At 35.0% G+C, this 21,504-nt stretch overlaps 2 protein-coding genes across 3 annotated transcripts; one reads left to right on the plus strand and one right to left on the minus strand.

The window, feature by feature from the left end:
* The first annotated feature begins 1,318 nt into the window (after positions 1 to 1,318).
* Positions 1,319 to 13,238, plus strand: LOC132636982 (synaptotagmin-5-like). Of its 2 annotated transcripts, XM_060354097.1 has the most exons (14): positions 1,327 to 1,860; positions 2,126 to 2,218; positions 2,440 to 2,544; positions 4,928 to 4,978; positions 5,098 to 5,218; positions 5,547 to 5,668; positions 6,642 to 6,743; positions 7,121 to 7,195; positions 8,096 to 8,175; positions 9,074 to 9,224; positions 9,307 to 9,537; positions 10,532 to 10,825; positions 11,903 to 12,016; positions 12,793 to 13,238. In XM_060354097.1, exons 3-14 carry the CDS (start codon positions 2,467 to 2,469, stop codon positions 12,940 to 12,942), a joined length of 1,569 nt encoding a protein of 522 aa, XP_060210080.1. In that variant the 5' UTR covers positions 1,327 to 1,860; positions 2,126 to 2,218; positions 2,440 to 2,466; the 3' UTR covers positions 12,943 to 13,238. The 2 variants fall into 2 exon arrangements, with proteins under 2 accessions (XP_060210079.1, XP_060210080.1); XM_060354096.1 differs by lacking the exon at positions 2,126 to 2,218 and having other exon boundaries at positions 1,319 to 1,860.
* Positions 13,239 to 13,675: 437 nt separating this feature from the next.
* Positions 13,676 to 20,778, minus strand: LOC132636983 (bifunctional purple acid phosphatase 26-like). The gene is made up of 10 exons (XM_060354098.1): positions 20,624 to 20,778; positions 19,131 to 19,342; positions 17,775 to 17,975; positions 17,188 to 17,299; positions 16,756 to 16,982; positions 16,507 to 16,645; positions 15,728 to 15,948; positions 15,182 to 15,303; positions 14,595 to 14,756; positions 13,676 to 14,137 (listed from the first exon to the last, which is right to left on the minus strand). Exons 2-10 carry the CDS (start codon positions 19,290 to 19,292, stop codon positions 14,053 to 14,055), a joined length of 1,431 nt encoding a protein of 476 aa, XP_060210081.1. The 5' UTR covers positions 19,293 to 19,342; positions 20,624 to 20,778; the 3' UTR covers positions 13,676 to 14,052.
* Positions 20,779 to 21,504: the final 726 nt, after the last annotated feature.

A 21,504-nucleotide genomic window follows, 5' to 3' on the forward strand; every position in this document is an offset into this window, starting at 1 on the left:
GTAGGAGGATTATGTTTAAGAGTGTTTACATTATTATTCATGTTAAATTTTACTTTTTATTTAAATAAAATTTGATCAATTGATATTGTATTTTTTAGAAAAAACCTCCTAGTGGCATATTAATTTTATTATGAGCTATGACTTGCTCTTTTGGTAAGATTGTATAAAAATTGAGAAAGTTTTGACAGTTTTCACAACTTGTGGTTTTTTTTATGTCTATAAGAAAAAATATAATTTAAGAAATCCAAATTACATGTTCAAATAATATTTCATCTCATTGTTTCAAATCATGTCCAAACGGCTCCCACTACTCTACATGAATAACTAAACCTTATATAACTAATTTCGATATAAAATAATACATAAATTCTCTCATAACTAGTCCTTATATTACTAATGTTGCATAACTCTAACCAGCTACCAAACAACTCTTCAGCTCTACTAAATATCTATGTGTTTTTTCTTTTTTCAAGAATTCACTTGTTAAAATAAAACCCCACAAAAATTTTAAAAGACCCAAAAAAACAGATTCAAAGTCTCACCTTTCAATACATTTTCCAATAATTTCCAGCTTAATTGAGTCTCAAAATACAATTTTTTTAATGTTTTTATTTCAAGAATTCGCCTTTTAGGAAAGGGAAAAGGGCCAAATTTGCAATCTAACTATCGTTTATAGTTTAGATTTACTCCTCGTTAGAGTTTTGGTTCATATTTACAGCTCCCATTAGGAAACTTGTTAAAAATGCCCTTATAACTAACGGATTGCTGACTAAGAGTCGTTATCTATCCGCATAGACACCACGTGTATATATAATTTTTCTTTTATTTTAAATCATACTAATTAAATTTTGCCATATAATTTTTTTTTTCTATTATAAAAAAGAAAAAGAAAAAGAAACCTCCTAGGTATACTGCACTGTAACTTTTTCGTTTCCTGGGTTACTGAGTTTGCTTCTTTCCCTAATGGGTATTCCAAAGTGTTATCTTTAAGGACACTCATCTAACTTTAATTCGTTGGGAAGTAATGACAGTGGACGATGATGATAATGGCGAAGAAGAAGAAGGCGAAATTGTGTTTGACGGAGAAGAGGATTAGATATTATATTTTTTATAATAAAAAAAGAAAATTTTATAATAAAATTTAATTGGTATGATTTAAAATAAAAAAAAATTATATATACACATGACATCTACGTGTATAGATAATGACTCCTCGTCAACAATCTGTTAGTTATAAGGGCATTTTTTTATAAGTTTTTCAACGAAAGGAGTAAATCAAGGGTAAATCTAAACTAGGGTAAATATAAACGAAAACTATAATCAAAGGTAAATTTAAATTACAAATCAAGGGTAAATCTAAATTATAAAGGATAGGGGGAGGGAAAATTTAACTCTTTTACGTTTAGGAAAACCCCACCTGAAAAAAACTCCACAAACAGATTAAAAATCTCACCTATAGTCCATTTTTCAACTTAACTGAGTCTCAAGAAACAATCTTTTAACCTTTTTTTTTTCCTTTCAAGAATTCACCTTTTAGGGAAAAAAAAACTCCAAAAACAGATTAAAAATCTCACCCTTAGTCCATGTTTCAACTTAATTGAGTCTCAAGATACAATCTTTTAACCTTTTTTTTTCTTTCAAGAATTCACCTTTTAGGAAAAAAAACTCCAAAACAGATTAGAAATCCCACTTTTTTTTTCAATATTTTTCAGTTTACTAGCTCACAAAAATATTCAAGAACAAGTGGAGAAAAAGATGTCATTTATATTAGGGGTTGTAATTGGAATAGTATTTGGAGTTGGTATAATAGTTGCTTTTGTTAAATCTGAAAATGGTCGAGCCAAACAACGTATTGATCTGGTTAGTCAACTATACTCTTTGCTTTTTTTGTTTTTATTTTTAAGTTTGGATTTTTAGTTATTTTCCCTTTCTGTTATTTATTTATTTATGTGTGTGTGTGTTTTTTTTTTTTTTTAACTTCAAATTTTGGAGTTTTAGTTATTTTCCATTTCTGGTATTTTTTTTTAACTTCAAATTTTGGATTTTTAGTTATTTTCGATTTCTAGTTTTTTTTTTTTTTTTTGCATTTATGTGTTTTTTTAAACTTCAAATTTGGGATTTTTAGTTATTTTGTAGAAGGAGAGCTTTGGCCTAACTGATAAAGTTGCTGCATGTGACCTCTTCGAGTCCTATAAATAGCCTTTTGTAGAAATGCAAGGTAAGGCGCGTACATAGACCCTTGTGGTCCAGCTCTTGCCCGGACCTCGCGCGTAGCCGGAGCTTAGTGCACCGGGCTTCCCTTTTAGTTATTTTCCATTTCTGAGTTTCTTTGTATTTATTTGTTTTTCTGTTTTTACTTTAAAGTTTGGATTTTAGTTATTTTTCATTTCTCGTTTTTTTTGGTATTTATGTATTTTTTTTTTTTTTTGGATTGTAAAGGCTAGTGGAATTGCTGCATTTGCTAGGATGAAAGTGGATGATTCAAGAAAGATCTTCACACCTGAACAATACCCTTCTTGGGTTGTTTTCTCAAATCAACAAAAGGTAAAATCTTAACTTTTCTTTTAGGATGTGTTTGGTAAGACATAAATCTGTAAAAATGACTTTTTTCTGGAAAATGTTTTTCCTGTTTGGTTGGAGAGTGGAAAATACTTTCCGGAAATAAAATTTAATGAAGATTGAATTAGCAGATTGGATATTGTTCTGATGACAATTATTGGGAAACTTACTTAAATGTATCATTCGGCTATCTAGTTTACCAAACTATACACTTCGGCTGTATATGTTGTGTATATGTATATATATTATATGTATAGGTATGTATAGTGTATGTGTATTTAGTATACACTACCCATACACTTGTACATATTTTGTAAACCAGGTGGACAAATGGTATTTGGCGGAATTTTTCCAAAATTATTTGAGTAGTAAAGATTGATAATAATGTCTGAATGTTGAGATAATTGTTTGCGCCTTTTGGTAGAAAATGATTTCCGCAACAACAAAAACATACCCAGTATAATCCGACAAGGTCGGTTTTGGGGAGGGTAGAGCGTACGCAGATCTTTTGGGGAGGGTAGAGTGTACGCAGACCTTACCCCTACTTTGGGAGGTAGGTAGGCTGTTTCCGATAGACCCTCAACTCAAGGGAAGGTGACAAGACAACAATAATAACAGCAGTAATAGCAACACAATAAGATAAATGAAATTAAAGAAATGAACAATCGAGTTATATTAGAGATCTAAAAAAAAAAAGCAAATAAACAAAGATAATAATACTCTTAGTACGGAAAAGAAATTCTTGCGCCCCCTACTAGCCTTCTACCCTGATACTCGGCCTCCACACCCTTCTGTCAAGGGTCATGTCCTCGGTAAGCTGAAGCTGCGCCATATGCTGCCGAATCACCTCTCCCAGGACTTCTTTCGCCTACCCCTCCCTCTCCTCAGGCCCACCACTGCCAGCCTCTCACACCTTCTCATTGGCGCATCAACGCATCTCCTCTGCACATAGCTGAACCATCTCAACCTTCCTTCCCGCATCTTGTTCGCCACGGGGGCCACACCCACCTTGTCCTGAATCACTTCATTACGAATAATATCTCTCCTGGTATGCCCACGCACCAGCATTCGCATCTCTGCTACTTTCATCTTTTGGACATGAACTTTCTTAACTGGCCAGCATTACATCCCATACAACATAGTCTGTCTAACCACCATTTTGTAGAACTTCTCCTTAAGTATAGGCGGCACTTTCTTATCGCACAACACACTTGATGCGAGCTTCCATTTCATTTATCCCGCTCCAATACGATGTCACACATCGTCATCAATCTCACCATTCCCTTAGATGATCGACCCCAGGTACTTGAAACTTTCTTTCTTAGGGATGACCTAAGTATCAAGCCGCACGTCCTCGTCCTCTACATGTATCACGTCACTGAACTTGCACTCCAGGTACTCTATCTTAGTCCTGCCCAACTTGAAACCTTTTTTTTTTTTTTTTTTTTGATTAGCGCCGGGTGTCCGGTTCTCTTTGAGCCCTGACTAATCCCGGAGGTGCACAGGCCCTCGGCAAGGAGTTTCCCGCAAGTGCACCACGGGTAATTCAGGGTTTCCCCAGTCCGATGGCCCTCAGAAATTGTTTGCACCTAGCGGGTTTCGAACTTGAGACCTTGAAAGGGAGCACCCCAAGGCTCAAGTCAATTGCCACCAGGCCAACCCCTGAGGGTTCCTGCCCAACTTGAAACCTTTTGACTCTAGGGTCTGTCTCCAAACCTCTAGCCTAGCGTAAAGACTGCTTCGCATCTCGTCAGTACGCACAATGCCATCTGCAAATAACATGCACCATGGCACCTCTTCTTGAATGTGATGTGTCAGAGCGTCCATCGCCAAAGCAAACAAAAATGGGCTAAGAGCGGATACTAGATGCAGACACATCATGACTTGGAAGTGTTTTGAGTCACCTCCAGGGTCTGTCGGGAAGCTAGAGGTGTTCCAGTAGCATACATCTATGGAGAGTGAGAAATGTTTTTCGGGGAATAACATTTCTTGAAGATTGAATTAGCAAATTGGATAGTGTTTTGATGAAAAATATTTGAGTAGAAAATATGATAATAATGTCTAAATGTTGAGCTAATTGTTTGCTCCTTTTGGTGGAAAATGTCTTCCCTTCCGCCAAACAAAATTAGAAAATAAGTTAATTTTCTTGGAAAATAGAATTTCGGAAAATATTTTCCCTTAATGTCCTTTTTCTGTTTTTGGATCATTGAGATTAAATTCGTGCATTATTGTTGAAATTGTGGTCTTTGGTTAAAAAGACTGTCCCTTATAGACTATGTTTAATATCTATCTTAGCATACATGTTGTATTTTAGTTTGTTGAGAAGGAAGAGGAATGACCTTTTCAATTTTCGATTTTATTCTTACAGTTGACGTGGCTAAATTCTCATCTTGAAAAGCTCTGGCCATATGTGGATGAGGTGAGGTTCAATGTCTATACATAGTTTAAGTTTCCACTCTATTGGGATTCTGCGAATTTTCCATTTTTTCCTTTTTGTTTGTTGCTAATTGAGCCGGTGTGGATATAATGGTAATTCAGGCAGCGTCAGAACTAGTAAGGTCAAGTGTGGAGCCAATTTTGGAACAATATAGGCCCGTAATTTTGGCGTCGTTGAAATTTTCAAAGTTCACTCTTGGTACAGTTGCTCCACAATTCACAGGTTAGATGATGGCTGGCGTAATATGCCTCTGGTGTCTCATCTCATTCCAGTGTTTTAGCTTCATCCATTTGTGTGTGTATATAAATGTGCAGTTGGGGAAAAAAAAAAGTCACATAACATTTACCTGCCATCTATAGCCTCTTTTAAAAGTCAAAATGTGATAACAATTTGAGACTGGCAGGGGTTTAAATGACATTAAAACCTGATAGAGCTACTGCGGTGACCTGGCCTCTAGTGTCAGTTAATCCTTAATAAAAGAAACTGCTCGAGAGGATGAATCACATGATATTTAACAAATGCTTGATCTCACGTAGATGTTTCGTTGCAGGGATTTCTATTATTGAAGATGGAAGTGAGGGTATTACTATGGAACTAGAGATGCAATGGGATGGGAACCCGAGCATAATACTCGATATCAAGACTTATGTTGGTGTAGCATTACCAGTGCAGGTAATATATATATATATATATCACTGTTTTATTTCAATTTCACTTCTTGAAAAGTTCTTTTTCTTCAAAAGTATCAAGTAACGTCATGAAAGCTGGATCCTTACATCCGATGTCGACCTCCTTTTTCTGCCAGTGTCATTCAACTCAATTTTTTATAGCTACTAGCTACAGAAGCAACTATTATATTTTCTTGTTAAGTAGGCGTTTGGACATAGAATTTGTGATATTTAAAAATAAAAAAAACAAAAAAAAAAAAAAACAGAAGAAAGAAGAGGGAAGCCCGGTGCACAAAGCAATCCTGCATTAGCAGGGTCCGGGAAAGGATATTGGGAAGTTGAAGTTGTGTTTGGACATGTATTTAACTTGAACAAAAGTAGAAATTTTGTGAATGGTAAAAAGATTCACTTGAAAAACTGGTCAAAGCCACAAGTTCAAACTTGAAACTCATCTTCAAAAAAATATTAGAAAAAAAAAACAGTTCAATGTATAACCAAACACTGTTTTAATTTATTTATCTTTTTGTGAAAAAGGGGGGAAAAATTATGTCCTAACGGGCTCTAAGTATCTTGACGTAGTTCGTTATCTTTTTAGTTTGCCCACAAGCATCATGTTTTTAGTTTGTCCACAAGTATCATGTTAAGGGCTTTGCTGTAACTTCAAATATGCGCTTTCTCATCTTTTTGTTTTCCTGTCAAGTCGCTAGAGAGTCTTCTCAACTATCTGGATAAACCTTCCCCTTCCCTTGTATTTTGCTATGAGAAATCTTTTCTTGTATGATTTGTTCCATATCTTCATCTTGGGAAAACAGCCATTCCTTTTCCTGACTTCTTGTATTAATTTGTCCATTTTAACGTTGTCACTTATTTATCCACTCAAGTTTCTATTTTATTTCCTGAAATATTTGCATCATGCTATGTTCTAACTTTTATAACTCCAATTTTAACTTTGTGACTATTGTTCTCCTTTCATTTAGGTGAAAAACATCGGCTTTACCGGTATTTTCAGGCTCATCTTCAGGCCACTTGTTGATGAGTTTCCTTGCTTTGGAGCTGTATGTTATTCTCTAAGGCAGAAGGTGTTGTATAAACTTCAATTTTTCTTTTATCCTTCATTTGCCCGTGTATCAGTTTGCGCACATACATGCACAGAAATCAACTTAAGCATAGTGTCAATACTTTAAAATAAAAAAGACTTAAGCATGTTATTTACAAAATTCAGAATTAAAACTTAAGCTATTACTTTTGTTGCAACGAGTGTGAAATTAATATGAATATACATTTATAAAAGAAATTCTCAACCACTTTTATAATTCAAGCAAGACCAGAGGGAGCAGGCGCACTTACTAACTTAATTCTACGTTGCCTCTGTGTGTGTGCAGATGAGGCTACTCACGTGCATATCTCACAGCTAAACTCTAAAGAAAAAATGACAAATAAATTTCTTTGTTTGCAGAAAAAGCTGGATTTTACTCTTAAAGTAATTGGTGGTGACATGACAGCCATTCCTGGTCTTTCTGATGCAATTGAGGTTTGGCCGAACATTATCACTTAATCTGTTTCTCAGTTTTGTTATCTTTCTTCAACTTCTGATGCAGTTTGATGGGACGGAAGAAACAAAAAAGAATTGAAAGGCTTACTGGCTTAGCGTTATAAGTACAAGTAGAAGTGTCAAATGGGCGGGTTGGGCTGAATTTGGGTGGGTCAAAATGGACTGAGTTAAATAAATGACCCGCCCAAATGTTACTTGGGCTGAAATGGACTAAAAACGGGTTATAACCAAACCCGCCCAATTTTGCTAGAACCAACTACCTGATAATTTTTTTCTTTATTATGGCTAAATATAATATATCAAACAAAAAAGTATCTTTTTTAAAGTATTTTGATAAGGTATCTCATGGATCAATTTGAGCTACATATCAGCTCAACTTTTAGATGGGCTGAATTCGGGTTGGGGTTGGGGGAGAGGGGGGGGGGGGATGAGCTGAGCTAATAGATGGGCAGGTCAATAAGCTGCCTAAACTTGAACAGGTTGGGCGGGTCATGTTTTTATGGGCTAGTTCTTCCACCTCTAAGTACAAAATATTTCTCATGTTTCTGTGGTAAACGTTCTATGTTGTCATGCACTTGCCTAAAACTTCTATATTTTCAATATGGATAATGGTATTTACTTGAAATGGCAAACAGAAGTAGCTATACTACATTCATGAGAATTAAGGAGCGTTGCGTGAAAACTTTCAAACATCAATTCTTTGTTTCTTCGTGCGTAAGACTATTCTCATTTGAGAAAAGAGAGGAGCAACGGAATTGCTGCTTTGAGTTGCTTGCATGAACTTGAACTTTTCTATGCAGTCGAAAATTGGAATGTTTAACAAAGGGTTGTTATGATTTACAACACTCTAGGCGTACTAAAATGAATTTATTTCTCCAGGGAACTATCCGGGACGCTATTGAAGACTCTATCACATGGCCGGTTCGAAAAGTTATTCCCATTTTACCTGGGGATTATAGGTGCTGATGTTAACTATTAATTCTTTGAACAATCTTGTCTCTTTGGGCTGGCCCGATCTTGGTCCAATCAAACATATTTAGCTTGTTGAACCTCGAAGCGACCTTCTTCAAATATAAGATTTCCAAAGGCAAAATTTGGATTAAGTTTTCGAGAGTAGTCCCCTTGACTTGTTGGACTTCCAGCCATTTGGCATTGAGCTAAAAAGTCAAAATGTTATCTCATGAAATTTCGTAATTATATGATGTTCTGATACGGCTTGTATACGGGGTTTTCTCCAATTGTTAATAAAATTATTTACCTTATCAAAAAAAAAAAAAAAAAATGATGTTCTAATGGGAACTGTAAAAGAAATTCTGCTTAGTAGTAGATGCTTCTGCATATGTGTTTTAACTAAAAGGGAACTTAGCACTTTTTAGTCCCTCAAATATCAATAAATTCTGATTTTAGTCCTTATGATTTTTGGTTAAGCACATTTAACCTTCAATTAATTGATATGTGCATTTTTAATCCCTCTGCCTATAAATCTTCACAAATTTAACGAATTATTAAATGCTAAACCATTCAGTTATCGATGTCTTATGTTAATGTTTTATTGTTATTCCATATTTGGAGGCAATATAGTTCTAAAAATAGTCTAAATGTCGCATAATTTCTTTATAAAGGGGCCAAAAATACACATTTTGGTTAATTGAAGGATAGCTGTGCTTATGCAAATATTACAAGAACCAAAATCGGCATTCATCAATAATTGAAGGACCAAAAGTACAATCATCCCTAACTGAAAATACAAGTTAAATATTTAGATTTTGCTTGGCAACTGCTTAGTATCTCTTCTCTGCTTACTAGGCACAGGCCCGAAGATGGTCCTTATTGACATTCTATTTTCTTGTTTACCAGTGACCTTGAACTGAAGCCTACCGGAGTATTGGAGGTGAAACTTGTTCAAGCAAAGGAGTTAACAAATAAAGACCTCATTGGAAAATCTGATCCTTTCGCTGTACTATATGTACGCCCTCTACGAGATAGAATGAAGAAGAGCAAAATAATTGTAAGTTCATCTGTTTCCCTGGAAAAAGTTTCTTTAATTCGTTTGATCAAGTTAAGATTAAAGTAAATAATGTTTTTTTTAGAACAACGATTTGAACCCAATCTGGAACGAGCATTTTGAGTTCATAGTTGAAGATCCGCTGACACAATACTTGACGGTAAAAATCTATGACGATGAAGGGATTCAGTCAGCTGAATTACTTGGATGTGCTCATATCCGTTTGAATGAACTTGAGCCCGGTAAAGTGAAGGATGTCTGGTTGAAGTTGGTGAAAGATTTGGAGATTCAGCGAGACCAGAAAAATAGGGGCCAGGTGATGACTGCAACTCCCTTTACCTTCCATGTCCATGTTTCAGTAGATTCTGAAGTATCTGGAAATATACGTATATAGTACTTGGAAATTTGATGGAAATGTATGTGCAAAAAATCCAAACGTTGGAAAGCTAGTGACTTTTCCAGCAATAATTAAATTAAATAGCATTTTACTGTTCAAAATGAATGGCACCACGGGGCAGAAGGAGGTTCTTCGCCAGAAAATTGCATTGTATATGTTAGAATAAGATTCTATATCTGGTATTTCATGAGACGACTAAGCACGTTGAGATTGACTATCACTTTATCATAGAACATATATTCTCATGAGATATTGTTACAAAATTTGTGAACTAAAGTGATCTGCTTGTAGGTATTATCACTGAGCCTCGCTAGTCCTCGTATTAGTTACATATATAACAAACTCGGTACATCTTAAGGGGAGTGTTAAAAATAAGATTGTATATAGTGTCCTAACATGGAAAAAGATTGTAGTGTAGTCTATAAATAGGGCTTAGTGTAATATTGTAGTTTACGCTTCATTAATTATATTTCTCGAGTCTTTATGTCTCATAGTATAGAAGGTCAAAATTATTTTCTGTATATATAGTAGATGTATATATAGTAGATGTCGGCCACTTTGCTGGTGTTATCTTCTAGCCTGTCTTGGTATCTTGTTTTAGTTGCTTTGTATCTTGCTATTGTGCTGTCATGTTTTTTTTCTTGCAAACACACCTCAATTTCTTTTTCTTTTGAGCCGAGGGTCTATCAGAAACAACCTTTCTACCCCACAAAAGTAGGGGTAAGGTTTGTGTACATCCTACCCTCCCTAATCCCTACTTGTGGGATTACAGTGGATACATTATTGTCGTTTGTATATGGTAGATGTTGAATCTCTTTAGCTTATAATTTATATCTCTCTTGAAATTGTGAGCAGAACATATAGAATAGTCCGTGTGTACTCCATGTTAACTATTCTCATTATCTTTGGTTAGGTGCACTTGGAGCTATTGTACTGCCCTAATGGAATGAACAATGCGCTAAGTAACCCTTTTGCTCAGAATGAGTCAATGACTTCATTAGAAAGAGTTCTTCAAACCGGGACAGAAGGAAAAGAAGCTAGTCCAAATGGAAGTGAAATCAACAAAAGAAGAGAGGTAATAGTACGAGGGGTACTTTCTGTTACAGTGATATCAGCTGATGACCTGCCCCCAGCTGATATAGGGGGGAAGGCTGACCCCTACGTCGTGCTGATTATGAAGAAAGCACAAATCAAGAACAAAACCAGGGTATCCTTTCTTCTTCTTATTTAATTGTTGACTTCTGAGGAAATTCAGTAAATAATTTCCTTCCTTTTTTGGTAAGTAGGAGAAGAGACAGTATGCCATGATCCTCATTTTTGGATCTAGATTTCTAACTTTTCCTCCTATCGTCCATCTACTATTCAGGGGTGGATTTAGATTATAGGTATTAGTTCATCCTAAGTCCTAACCCAGCAGCTTTGGCTCGGATCTTGTATATGTGTTAAAAGATACGCTAGGTAAGTACAAATAATTGATTTCAAACCTAGTAAATCAAATGAATTGTTGTAGAATCGGGAACAACATCAGGGATAAAAAAAAATAGAAGCCCGAACTCGAACTATAAGGTTCAAATCCCGGATCCGCTTCTGTTAATGTTTTAGTCTATGGGAACCACAAAGTTCGTACTATCCGCCAGATTAGTCAATATTTATCTCCTTCGATGCAACAACAAGATCTTATTGTAACAAATGGTATCTTGGTTGGTTAATTGGGCACATTTTATTCATTAAATGGCTTGGATTGGCATGAGTCTGGATACGGCAAAATCATTCTATTAGATCTAAGAAGCACATTTGATCTAATAAGTACCTTGTGTTCGAATTGAGAAATTCTATGGCTGGGCTCTTTGGTATTCTCTTATTTATTACCTGTGGTTGCTGTTTAGGCTGAATACCTCACCCATTCTTACTGAGAAACTGAAAAAAGCTTCAAAAACAGAAGAAAGGGTGGAAAGTGAGGAAGAAAGAGATGTAGAAACAGGAAAAGCTTCCAAAATGAAGGGGACTAAACTTGTTTGGAGTAATTCACCTTTATACTTGTCATTCATAACTAGATACTGTGTTGATGTCACTTACAACAACAGCTACGCCACAATCCAAAGCAAGTTGGGATCTGCTATACGAATCGCTACTACTGTCCATGTCACAACATCTGAGCTAATTTAATGTTAATTATCCTTGTTTAGAGTAATTTGCCTTGATACTCTTCATTCATAACTAGATATAATGTTGATTATGACTTACCCAAAAAAAAAAAATAACGCTGATGACCTGTTACTGTTAGGTCGTAAATGAAAGTCTAAATCCAGTCTGGAATCAGACTTTTGACTTTGTTGTTGAGGACGGATTACATGATATGCTAATTCTGGAAGTCTGGGACCATGACACATTTGGGAAGGTAAGAGCATCTATCCTCGTGCAAAATATTGTTACGGACTTGCTTAACATCTTTAGTATCTTTCCAAATACCAACTTGTCGCTGTGGTGTTTTCTTTAGCTGAAGTTAAACTCATTATGTTAGTGTTTTTCTGAAATTTTGGATTGATAAAATTGACCCTCTATTTCTTTATGGTTCTCTTTCTCGATGGGTCGTTTGATAAGTAGTTACTTCATCCACCCAAGTTTATGTGACACTATTTCCATATGAGTCCGTTCTAAAAAGAATGATACATTTTTATATTTGGAAACAATTTAACCTTAAACTTTCCATTTTACCCTTAGTCAGAAAATTTTAAATCGACAGAAATGTTATGGCATGTTTTAGATCACATGTTTCAAAAGTCTTAGAGCCACAAATGTTTGTTTAACACCACAAATGTTTTAGATCACATGTTTCAAAAGTCTTTTTTTTTTTTTTTTTGGAAACTCCGTGTTGAGTTAAACTGCGTCAGATAAATTGGAACTGAGGGAGTATTAGTTAGAATTATGTAGACTATTTTGAAGCTTTAAGGTTGTGGTAAATATAACTGCAGAAAGAGTTCCAGATAGGAATGCATAAACAACCAAGCTATTAAATCAAAGATAAAAGAGGATGTTTCGGAAGGACTCTTTCCTTTCCTTTTTTCCTATGAAACAAAGGGTGCGAGTATGCGTAAAATTTGGAGAGTACCCTTGTTATATCTTATTTATTGACTATGAGATTGATTCATTTCCATTCTTCCAACTTCTTTGCAGGATTTCATGGGAAAATGCATACTGACTTTAACAAGGGTTCTAATGGAAGGTGAATACAAAGACACATATGAACTATCGGAGAGTAAATCAGGAAAACTGAACTTGCATCTGAAATGGAACGCACAGTCACTATACAGGGACTCCCAATGATGAACATCAAACTTCAGTTTTATATTCTTGTTAGTTTTGTACAGGGAGTAAAGTTTCCTCGATTTCCTAATTGATTGGGAACGACAGCATATAATCAAATATTTTCTGTACAGTATTTTGTTACAGCAGAAGAGAGATACTGTAAAGCTGTGAAACTGCTAAAGAGAAACTGAAGTTGAAGCTGGACAAGAATAAAAAGGAGTGATTTGTCAAGTAGGATATATAGATATTGTTATATTGTACTTGCTAGTACCTGGACTTCTTACTTTTGTGGCAGTGTTGCTTTTTTGGAAGTTTCAATCTTTCTCAGAACAAACATTTCTAGCATGATAAAGTTTGGAATCAAGGTTTTATCTGCACAAATATTTAGTACTTAATTAACAATTTAACTGTAAACTTCTCATTCTACTCTTAGTGAGAAGGTTTATAGCCATACAAATATCTAGGGCTTATTTTGGATCATAAGTTTCAAAAGTTTTCTTTTCATTCTTAATGTCCGTGCTTGGTCAAACACTTTGGCATAAATTTAGATAGAGAGTAAATGAAAAAGGACAGAAAAGAGTTAAAGGTTTTCGGGTGTATATTGTTCAAAAACAGTTGTCTTTTGGATAAGATTTTTCTTCTAAAAAAACAGAAAATTATAAAATCCACTAGCTTATTAAATTGTCAATCTAAGCGTTGGAATATTATGAAGATACATTCATCCTGCAAAATAACAAATGCAGCAGCAACAATTATGTCTTAGTCCCAAACAAGTTGAGTCAATTATATGAGTTCTAACAGTTCATACTTCTCAATTTAAATTCATCTCAAGCTAACAGTCTACATGAAAATAACAGATAAATGAAGTAAATTTGTCGTGAGTTAGGCAACGATAGTATAATATTCGAATATATTTTTTCCCAACTGAAATGATGCAGTGAATAGCACAAACTCTTATTTTGAATGATGAAGATTGTTCTAGGAAACTAGTCAAGTAGTAACTGATACTGCATCTACTGTCCATGATTTTCAAAGTAATCTCTGAAGATGGATAGTTAATTACCAATAGGATCATTATCTATGGCCTTAACATTGCAACTAAGTTGAGTATGCTGCAGAATTATGTTTTCACAGTTGTGCAGTTGAAGTCCTGTTTAAAATGACTGAATGGAGACGATTTCTGTTGCACTTTCTCCGGCGATGATTATGTCCCCTGCATGACCATAAGTCACAAGAGTTTAACTTCTATACACTGATAGTATTTAAAAAGTTCCACACTGTCACTATCGAGTCACGTAAAGGATAACATCCATAGTGAGTGGAATTAATTCATAAAAATGAGACAGATTATCTGTTATAACAGGTTAAAATACACTGATGGTGTAAAAATTCTTTATACCATCAGTATATATAAGTTAAATCCACATTGCATTATCTAAATTCAAGTTAGATTTCCGCACAAACAAATTGAGCATAATGTTGTTTTCATTTCACAGTTAAATTTGTTTTAAGACTGAAGCATACAGTAGAAGAATTTGAGAAATATGTGGAAGTGAAACAATCTGTTTAACTAGGATCTATTCAAACTTAATGAAACATCCAAAAAATGAGTATATGTGAAAGAGATGAAAGATACTTATGCTACAAAGCTAGGAAGAGATCATACTGACCAGTATTGATTGTGTAACACGAATGAGTCGATTTTAACTTTCTTTCCATCGTCGTTTCTATTCCAATGATAGAATGCATGTGTTCTGTTCTTAATATCTAGCGTAGAATGGCCATAACTGGCTTCGCGGTAAGCAGAATAATCTGGTTGAGGATCTCTAAATCTGCAAAAATAAACGAATGAACATATGGTCCCCGAGAAATTTAAGAAGTTGGAAGTAGTCAAAAACACAAGTAAAATAATTAATCAACACAGCATAAACATATAGTTCAGGTGCAATTTATCATAGGTCAAGCTTTTATATTAGGTGGAGACATAATTCAAACAAGAGTAAAAAAGAGCAGCCCAGGCTTAAAAAATATAGTTATAGTACGTACGTGTCTATAGGTATTCTTCTAACATCTACCTAGTCTGGTACATGTATCAAATATAATTCCAGGCTACATGTATAAAACTGTCATGCATTCTTTCATTAATTTTCTAAGACATGGATAAAGTAAATTCATGTACTCAAGACGAATCTGGTTAAGAAGCGCATTATAGTGTCATTGACTAGCAATGCTGTGCAATATCATCCATGTAACTTACCTTGAAGCAAGACCTTCTTGATTTCCTCCATCACCAACAGTTATGTAAACAGGAGCTGCTTTATCCGGTACGGGATAAGGATCACCACTCGAGATGTTAAAGTGTATATTCGATATGCGATACTGAAAAAAATGACCCAAATCTCAACAACATAATTATCACAAGGCAGAAAATTTGAATATCTTACTTAGTCGAGATAGAAGTGAGTGAAACTGAATTTTGTCAATCTAAGTCATATTTACAGGTCACCAGGGCCTATTTCTTCTCAGCAACAAATTAAAATAAGCATCACATTTTTTTCTTTGTCTTCAGACAAGCAGCAGTGCCAGTCAGAGGCGAACCAAGATTTGAAGTTTATGTGTTCTGAACTGCCACCAAACTCATAGCTCGTCTTCGTTACTGGCTTTGCAATTAGATATTTATACACACTTAATGAATTTTCTTATATAAATACAGGGTCTAAGCAAAAGCTACTTGGTTCGCCCTAACACGTAAGTAATACTAACTCCGCCCCTAGTGTCAATATGATAAAATGAAGCGACTTACTGATCGTTCGTAGGCGTGGACATGGCCGGAAAAGACCACATCGACTTTGTGTTCAACAAACCATCCTTCGAAGACAGATCTCATACTTTCCCCCTCCATGAAATGAGCTACATTACTGTTGTAGATAGGAACATGCATAAGAACTATAAGCCAAGGAGTTTTCTCTCTGTCTATGTTTTTCCATTCCTCTCTCAGCCACTTCCATTGTGGTGTATATTTTACTGCATCATAAGAGACACAGAGACTCAAGTTGCTATCTCATAAAACGAGAAATACCATAGGGAATGGTGCTTACTATCATAGATAATACAGAAGAACAAGAAACCATTCTCGATACGCCTATAAACTTTAAAACTAGGGCCTAAAGATAGTTGCATCGCGTTTAAGAAATTCAAGAAAGATTACTATTTTAAACTTGGAAAGGTTAGCGCTTGACGAAATTCATAAAATCATTATTGTTGAAGTACGCGACTATCTCATCTAAAAGCTTAAGCTATATTCTAAACACGCTCCCTCATGTGCAGGTCTGATTCATTTTTTTCATGGATCGAGCATGTGAAAATTCTTTCTTATAATAGGTGGGGGTGAGACTCGATCCCTCTAGGACCTCTGTCTGCTCTGGTACTATGTTGAAATGTGTAAACATCTTGTCTAAAAGCTTAAGCTATTAGAGAGAGTCGCCTTTATATTCTCAACAAATACCTCCATTGGAAGGTCAAAATAGCTAACTGGAGAAACAAACAAGAATCAAGGCAATGAAAGAGGAACAAATAAATTACCGAAAGGAGAATAGGTTGATAGCACAATTATGTGAGCAGATGCCCTCCTGATGGAATACCAAAGCGGGCTAGTGCTGTTTGAAGCTTTATAAGGTGTAGGATATCTGTACAGATATGACTTGAACATAGTCACTTCGCCCTGTACATAATGAGAAGAACAGTCAATTTTTAAGTTTACGCAATATTTTTTGTCAAGAACTAAAAGGCTATGTTAAACAAGTGCATTTGAGCTGTGTTGCAGAAATTCACCATATACGGCATATATTCTATCTCATGATTCCCGGTTGACCAAATCCACGGTTGATATGCTGCACTTCGTTCAACAAAACGGCCCCATGAATCCCAACGGACTCCTACATCATGGTACTTATATCTGTCCGCGTAAGAGAGATCTCCCACAAACAAGACACTCTTGGCTCCACTACTCATGTAATGCTGAAGCGTCGAAAGAGAATTATATGTTTGTCCAAGATCGCCTGGAAAGAACGACATATGAACACTAAATAAGAATCCTGCCACCATGATGTCAAAATGATACATTGAGCTACCCATAATGGCAAACTACCCGATAGTTTGGGATGTATTTTCACTTCTCTATATGATAAGAGTTCAGACGTGCACAAACGTCATTATGTGGTAAAATATAATAGAAAAATGGGTAATAAAATATAAACAACTTACCTATGATGCCAAATTTGTATGAAGCATCTGGATCAACCTTTGGAGGAGTTTCGAAAAAAAACTTTCGAGCAGAATCACCATTTCCAATTTCATAGTAATACTTCGTGTCATACTGAGACGAAGGTAAAACTAATTGGTCAATTAGATAGAAAATGGAGGATGATATTTAAGACATCATGGACAACACTATCATGACTGTATATGCTATATCAGTGGCTGAGGTGGAATTTTTAACAAGGGGTTCATCATCCACAATATATACATAAAAAAAAAAAAAAAATTGACCGTGTATATACAACTTTGCCACTGTATATTATTATCACTATGCAAAGTCAACCTAACGTTCTTAATCTTTGTTCCAAGTCGAGGAAAGATCTTATGGAACTAAAAAAGATGTTCTAACTACCAACTTTACTTTACAGCATTCCATCTCCTTCCAAACAGCAAATTTAACAATACAAGGTATATGAGAAAAACGTAAATGCTTTGTGCAAGTACAGTGGCATGATGTATATGACACTTAAACGAAGAGATGACATGGTGATTCTTTCGTCCTCCAGAACTATAAAATCGAGGAGTTTAATTACCTGAAGGCCATCAAGAAAGCACTTGTGTATATAGCCAGACTTGTAGTTGTAAAATGTGTAGTTTGTGAATGATCCCTCAGCTTTAAAATCATATTTTCCTTCAGATAATCCGTAACGGACTTGACTAGGCCCCGGTTTATCAGGCGTGACCCATGAGATTAGTACAGCCTTCCCTTCATAATCACCCTGTGTTATATGCACCTATCATAAAATGAAAGTTAGCATTTTAGATGAAACACATAGTCATTGTTATCTCAAAAACATGTTCATCAGAAAACTTGTAGCACCAGAATATTAGCATAAGAAACTGTATTTAGTTACAGTAGTCACAAAGAAACTATGGGAATCTAGTTTCTCCCAATCTTTGAACAGATGAGCAGAAACAGAACGTTGCTCTCGAAGATTATGAGTATAGTTGATATTACAACATATTTCATTATCACCTAATTTCTCATTCTTTTACACAGTTGTAATAACCCATGGACCTATGGCGGTTGAACTTGAAGTCTTCAACCAAGAAAGTATTTTGGTAGGAAGTCCAACCACTACATAAGTCGCCATTCGTCCAGGAGAGAAGCAAGTTACCTTTCTTTCTTTGATCCCCTTCCCGGGCAAGGAAGAGAACAAAAATGGACCACAAATGGTAGTCGTGGTTGATTAGAGGACCTTACGCAGCGAAGCAAACTCTTCTACGGTGTTGCATTATCTTTGGCGGACCCTCCCCCCCACCCCCACCCCCACCCGGTCTATCATACTAGAGCGGTTTGAGAAGAACGATTAGGCTCATATTATGTCCTTTCTACATGCCTATAGACGAAGTGCTTCATTTCAACTCGAAAGCGGAATTGTTGTGAAACTTGCCTTAGGCACGGAAAGTTAATGGCAATATAATGGTGAGTTCAGGATTCAACTGTTGAGGCTCCTTTTGGGTTAAAACCCCAAGGAGGCAAAACCGTAAGCCCAAAAGCCTTGAGGTAGCCCATAGGAATCGAGCCAAAGCCGACAATACCTTGGTAGTTGGTCCTGGGCTGTGACAGTAGTGATCATTACACAACTACGTGTTCTGAAGATCGAATATTATCTTCAAAGCACTTTGGATTTTTTAGTCTTAAAAGTCTTTCTTAATATTTCAGCCTTTCAGGGCCTTCCAATTTCTATGCAATTTCACCCTAACTATTTCTGTTTCATTGTAAACCAAGAGGAAGAAAATCAAGTTGACACTGAGCTATATAAACCATGCTAGCTACTCGAGTTAAATTAAATCAAGTTTTTCAAGATGTTAAACAAAAACACGCTTCCTCAGAGATACTTTAATTTCTTAAGGAAGATCAACTGAACAAAGGTATAGTAACTTACTTGTTGTGGAGCATTGTAACCCTTTGGAACTGCAAAGACTTCATTGTCAAGAGGAATATCAACAGATGGCCACTCGTTACGAATAAATGAACTTGTTATGCCAGCACTCCCGTTGTCTATCAGTAAAACAATGGACAACGAAAAGAAGAGATGAAGCAACATTGAATCCTCTCAAGTAACAATATTTCAAGAACACCAATTAATATGATTCACTGCACCAAGAAAGAACAAAAGAAGTAATTAGAATATATCTTAGAAAGCATTTGTTTCCTTCTTTGAAAAAATTCAAGTTATGAACATATAATCAATTGATTCTTAAGATTACTAGAATTGAAAAAAAAAAAAAAAACTAAACAAGTTTAACTTATATGCTCGTAACTGTGTGAAAATTCTTTTCACACTATCGGGTCACACGAAAGATATCTGCAGGTAATCCTCCATAAGATGTTGAATTTGAATACTTGAAAATAAAGCAGATTACCTACTACAACAGGTGAAGTTGATCTGATAATGTAAAATTTCTTTATACAGCAAATGTTAGTTAAACTTAAATTGAAAACATGTCATACCACATAAATGAATGTGGAGTTTAAGTTTATGCACTGATTGTGTAAAATATATTTACAAAAACGATTCGATTTATATGGTAAGGATTTAAGTTATATGCACTGACGGTATACATTTTTTTACACTATCGCTGAATTTTAACACACGATAGCAAGTTAGTTAACAATACCATTTTTTATCATTTTACCAATTAATGTATATCAAGAGATTTACCTGTAATTATCTAATAAGTGACAAGATTATGTAAATATATTTTACACCGTTAGTATATAAAACTAAAACTCACAAGATAATTACAAGCAAATCTCTATAATAAATGCTACTAATTGGTAATATGATAAGGAGAGTAGAAAGATAGTAGCTAAGCTGCAACTACTAGAAATAGAGGTTTTTCCCATGACATACCGTGGAAAATTTATGTTATAAAATATGACTTTTCCACCTCATTCCCACCGAACTAGCTCAACGAAAAAACACATAGTGGAAACAGGTTCCTATTAAAACATTGGAAATTTCATGATTTTTTCGTGTGAAAACACTACTATTTAGGTTTCTCTCACCAACGCTCAGTGAAAATAGCCACTAAACATTTTTCAGTGGAAAATTTCAGCGGGAAAATAATGAGTTTTTAGCAGTGGCTATCCTTACATTATCTGTGTATATAGGGGTGGAGCCACGTGGTAGTTATAGATTCTGATGGATTCTGCCGAACTCAGTAAACTTTGGATCACATCTTATATTTTTGTGACAAAAAAATCATTTAATATGTACAAATAACCTTATCTAGAACTCAGTAAGCAAAACAAAATTGCTAACCAGAACTCATAAACTAAAAAATACTGACCCCACCTCTATGTGTTTATAACTTAAATCCATGAATTTGGCATTAGAGCAACGATAAAGTGATATAGATTATAGGAGAGTACCTTGGAAAGTTGAAACTAATGATCACTAGCTAGGGAGTGAAAATATTGGCAAGCTGTTTGTTTAGATATTGTTAGTATTATTCAGCATTGCTTATTTGATGAGTAATCTTTGAGTATAAGTAATGATGAGTCAGACAGACGTAAAGATAGCAGCACGAAATGGCGCAAGATTGGATCAAGATGTGTTGTCTCAGTCAATCATGGGATGTGAAGTTTCTTTGTTTGTTTTTTTTCAATTATGGGAAGGTTCCGTATCTGTATTAGGGCACGACTAAATTCTATTTTGCACCAAGAAGTCTCATATTGTAAGTAAAGTGCTCCCTAACAAAGACGATTTCATATCCAGGGCTCGAACCCAAAATGACAAGATCTCTGATTAAATATGAAAAAATACTTATCACTCCACCGTAACCCTTATTAATTTAAATTTTGAGTTAATTATATGCACTAATGATATAATTAATTATATGCACTAATGACATAATCTTTTTTACTCTGTGTGTATATTAAATGTTTAACTAGTAGTAATATTTTTCGATTATCAGATCATGCTTGTTGTAAATAGTTACCACGTTATTGCAGATGATTTAATCTGACGGTTTAATAACATTTTATGCTTGCGGAATATAGAACTTGAATTATTCCCATTACCCAAATTTATGTGGCATTTTTCTTTTAGTCTGTCCTGCAATAATGTATCTTTCTATACTTGGAAATAATTTAAAATTTTCATTTTAACTTAAATGAGATGATTTATAGCTATACAAATGTCCAAGTTTTATTTTCAGACCACAAATTTCAATTTTTTTTTAAAAAACTTCTCGTCAAATCAAATAGCGTCACGTAAATTGAAATGGAAAGAATATTTTTAATGAGTTTAA

Source organism: Lycium barbarum, chromosome 4 (assembly GCF_019175385.1).
Source record: "Lycium barbarum isolate Lr01 chromosome 4, ASM1917538v2, whole genome shotgun sequence".
Taxonomy (NCBI): domain Eukaryota; kingdom Viridiplantae; phylum Streptophyta; class Magnoliopsida; order Solanales; family Solanaceae; genus Lycium; species Lycium barbarum.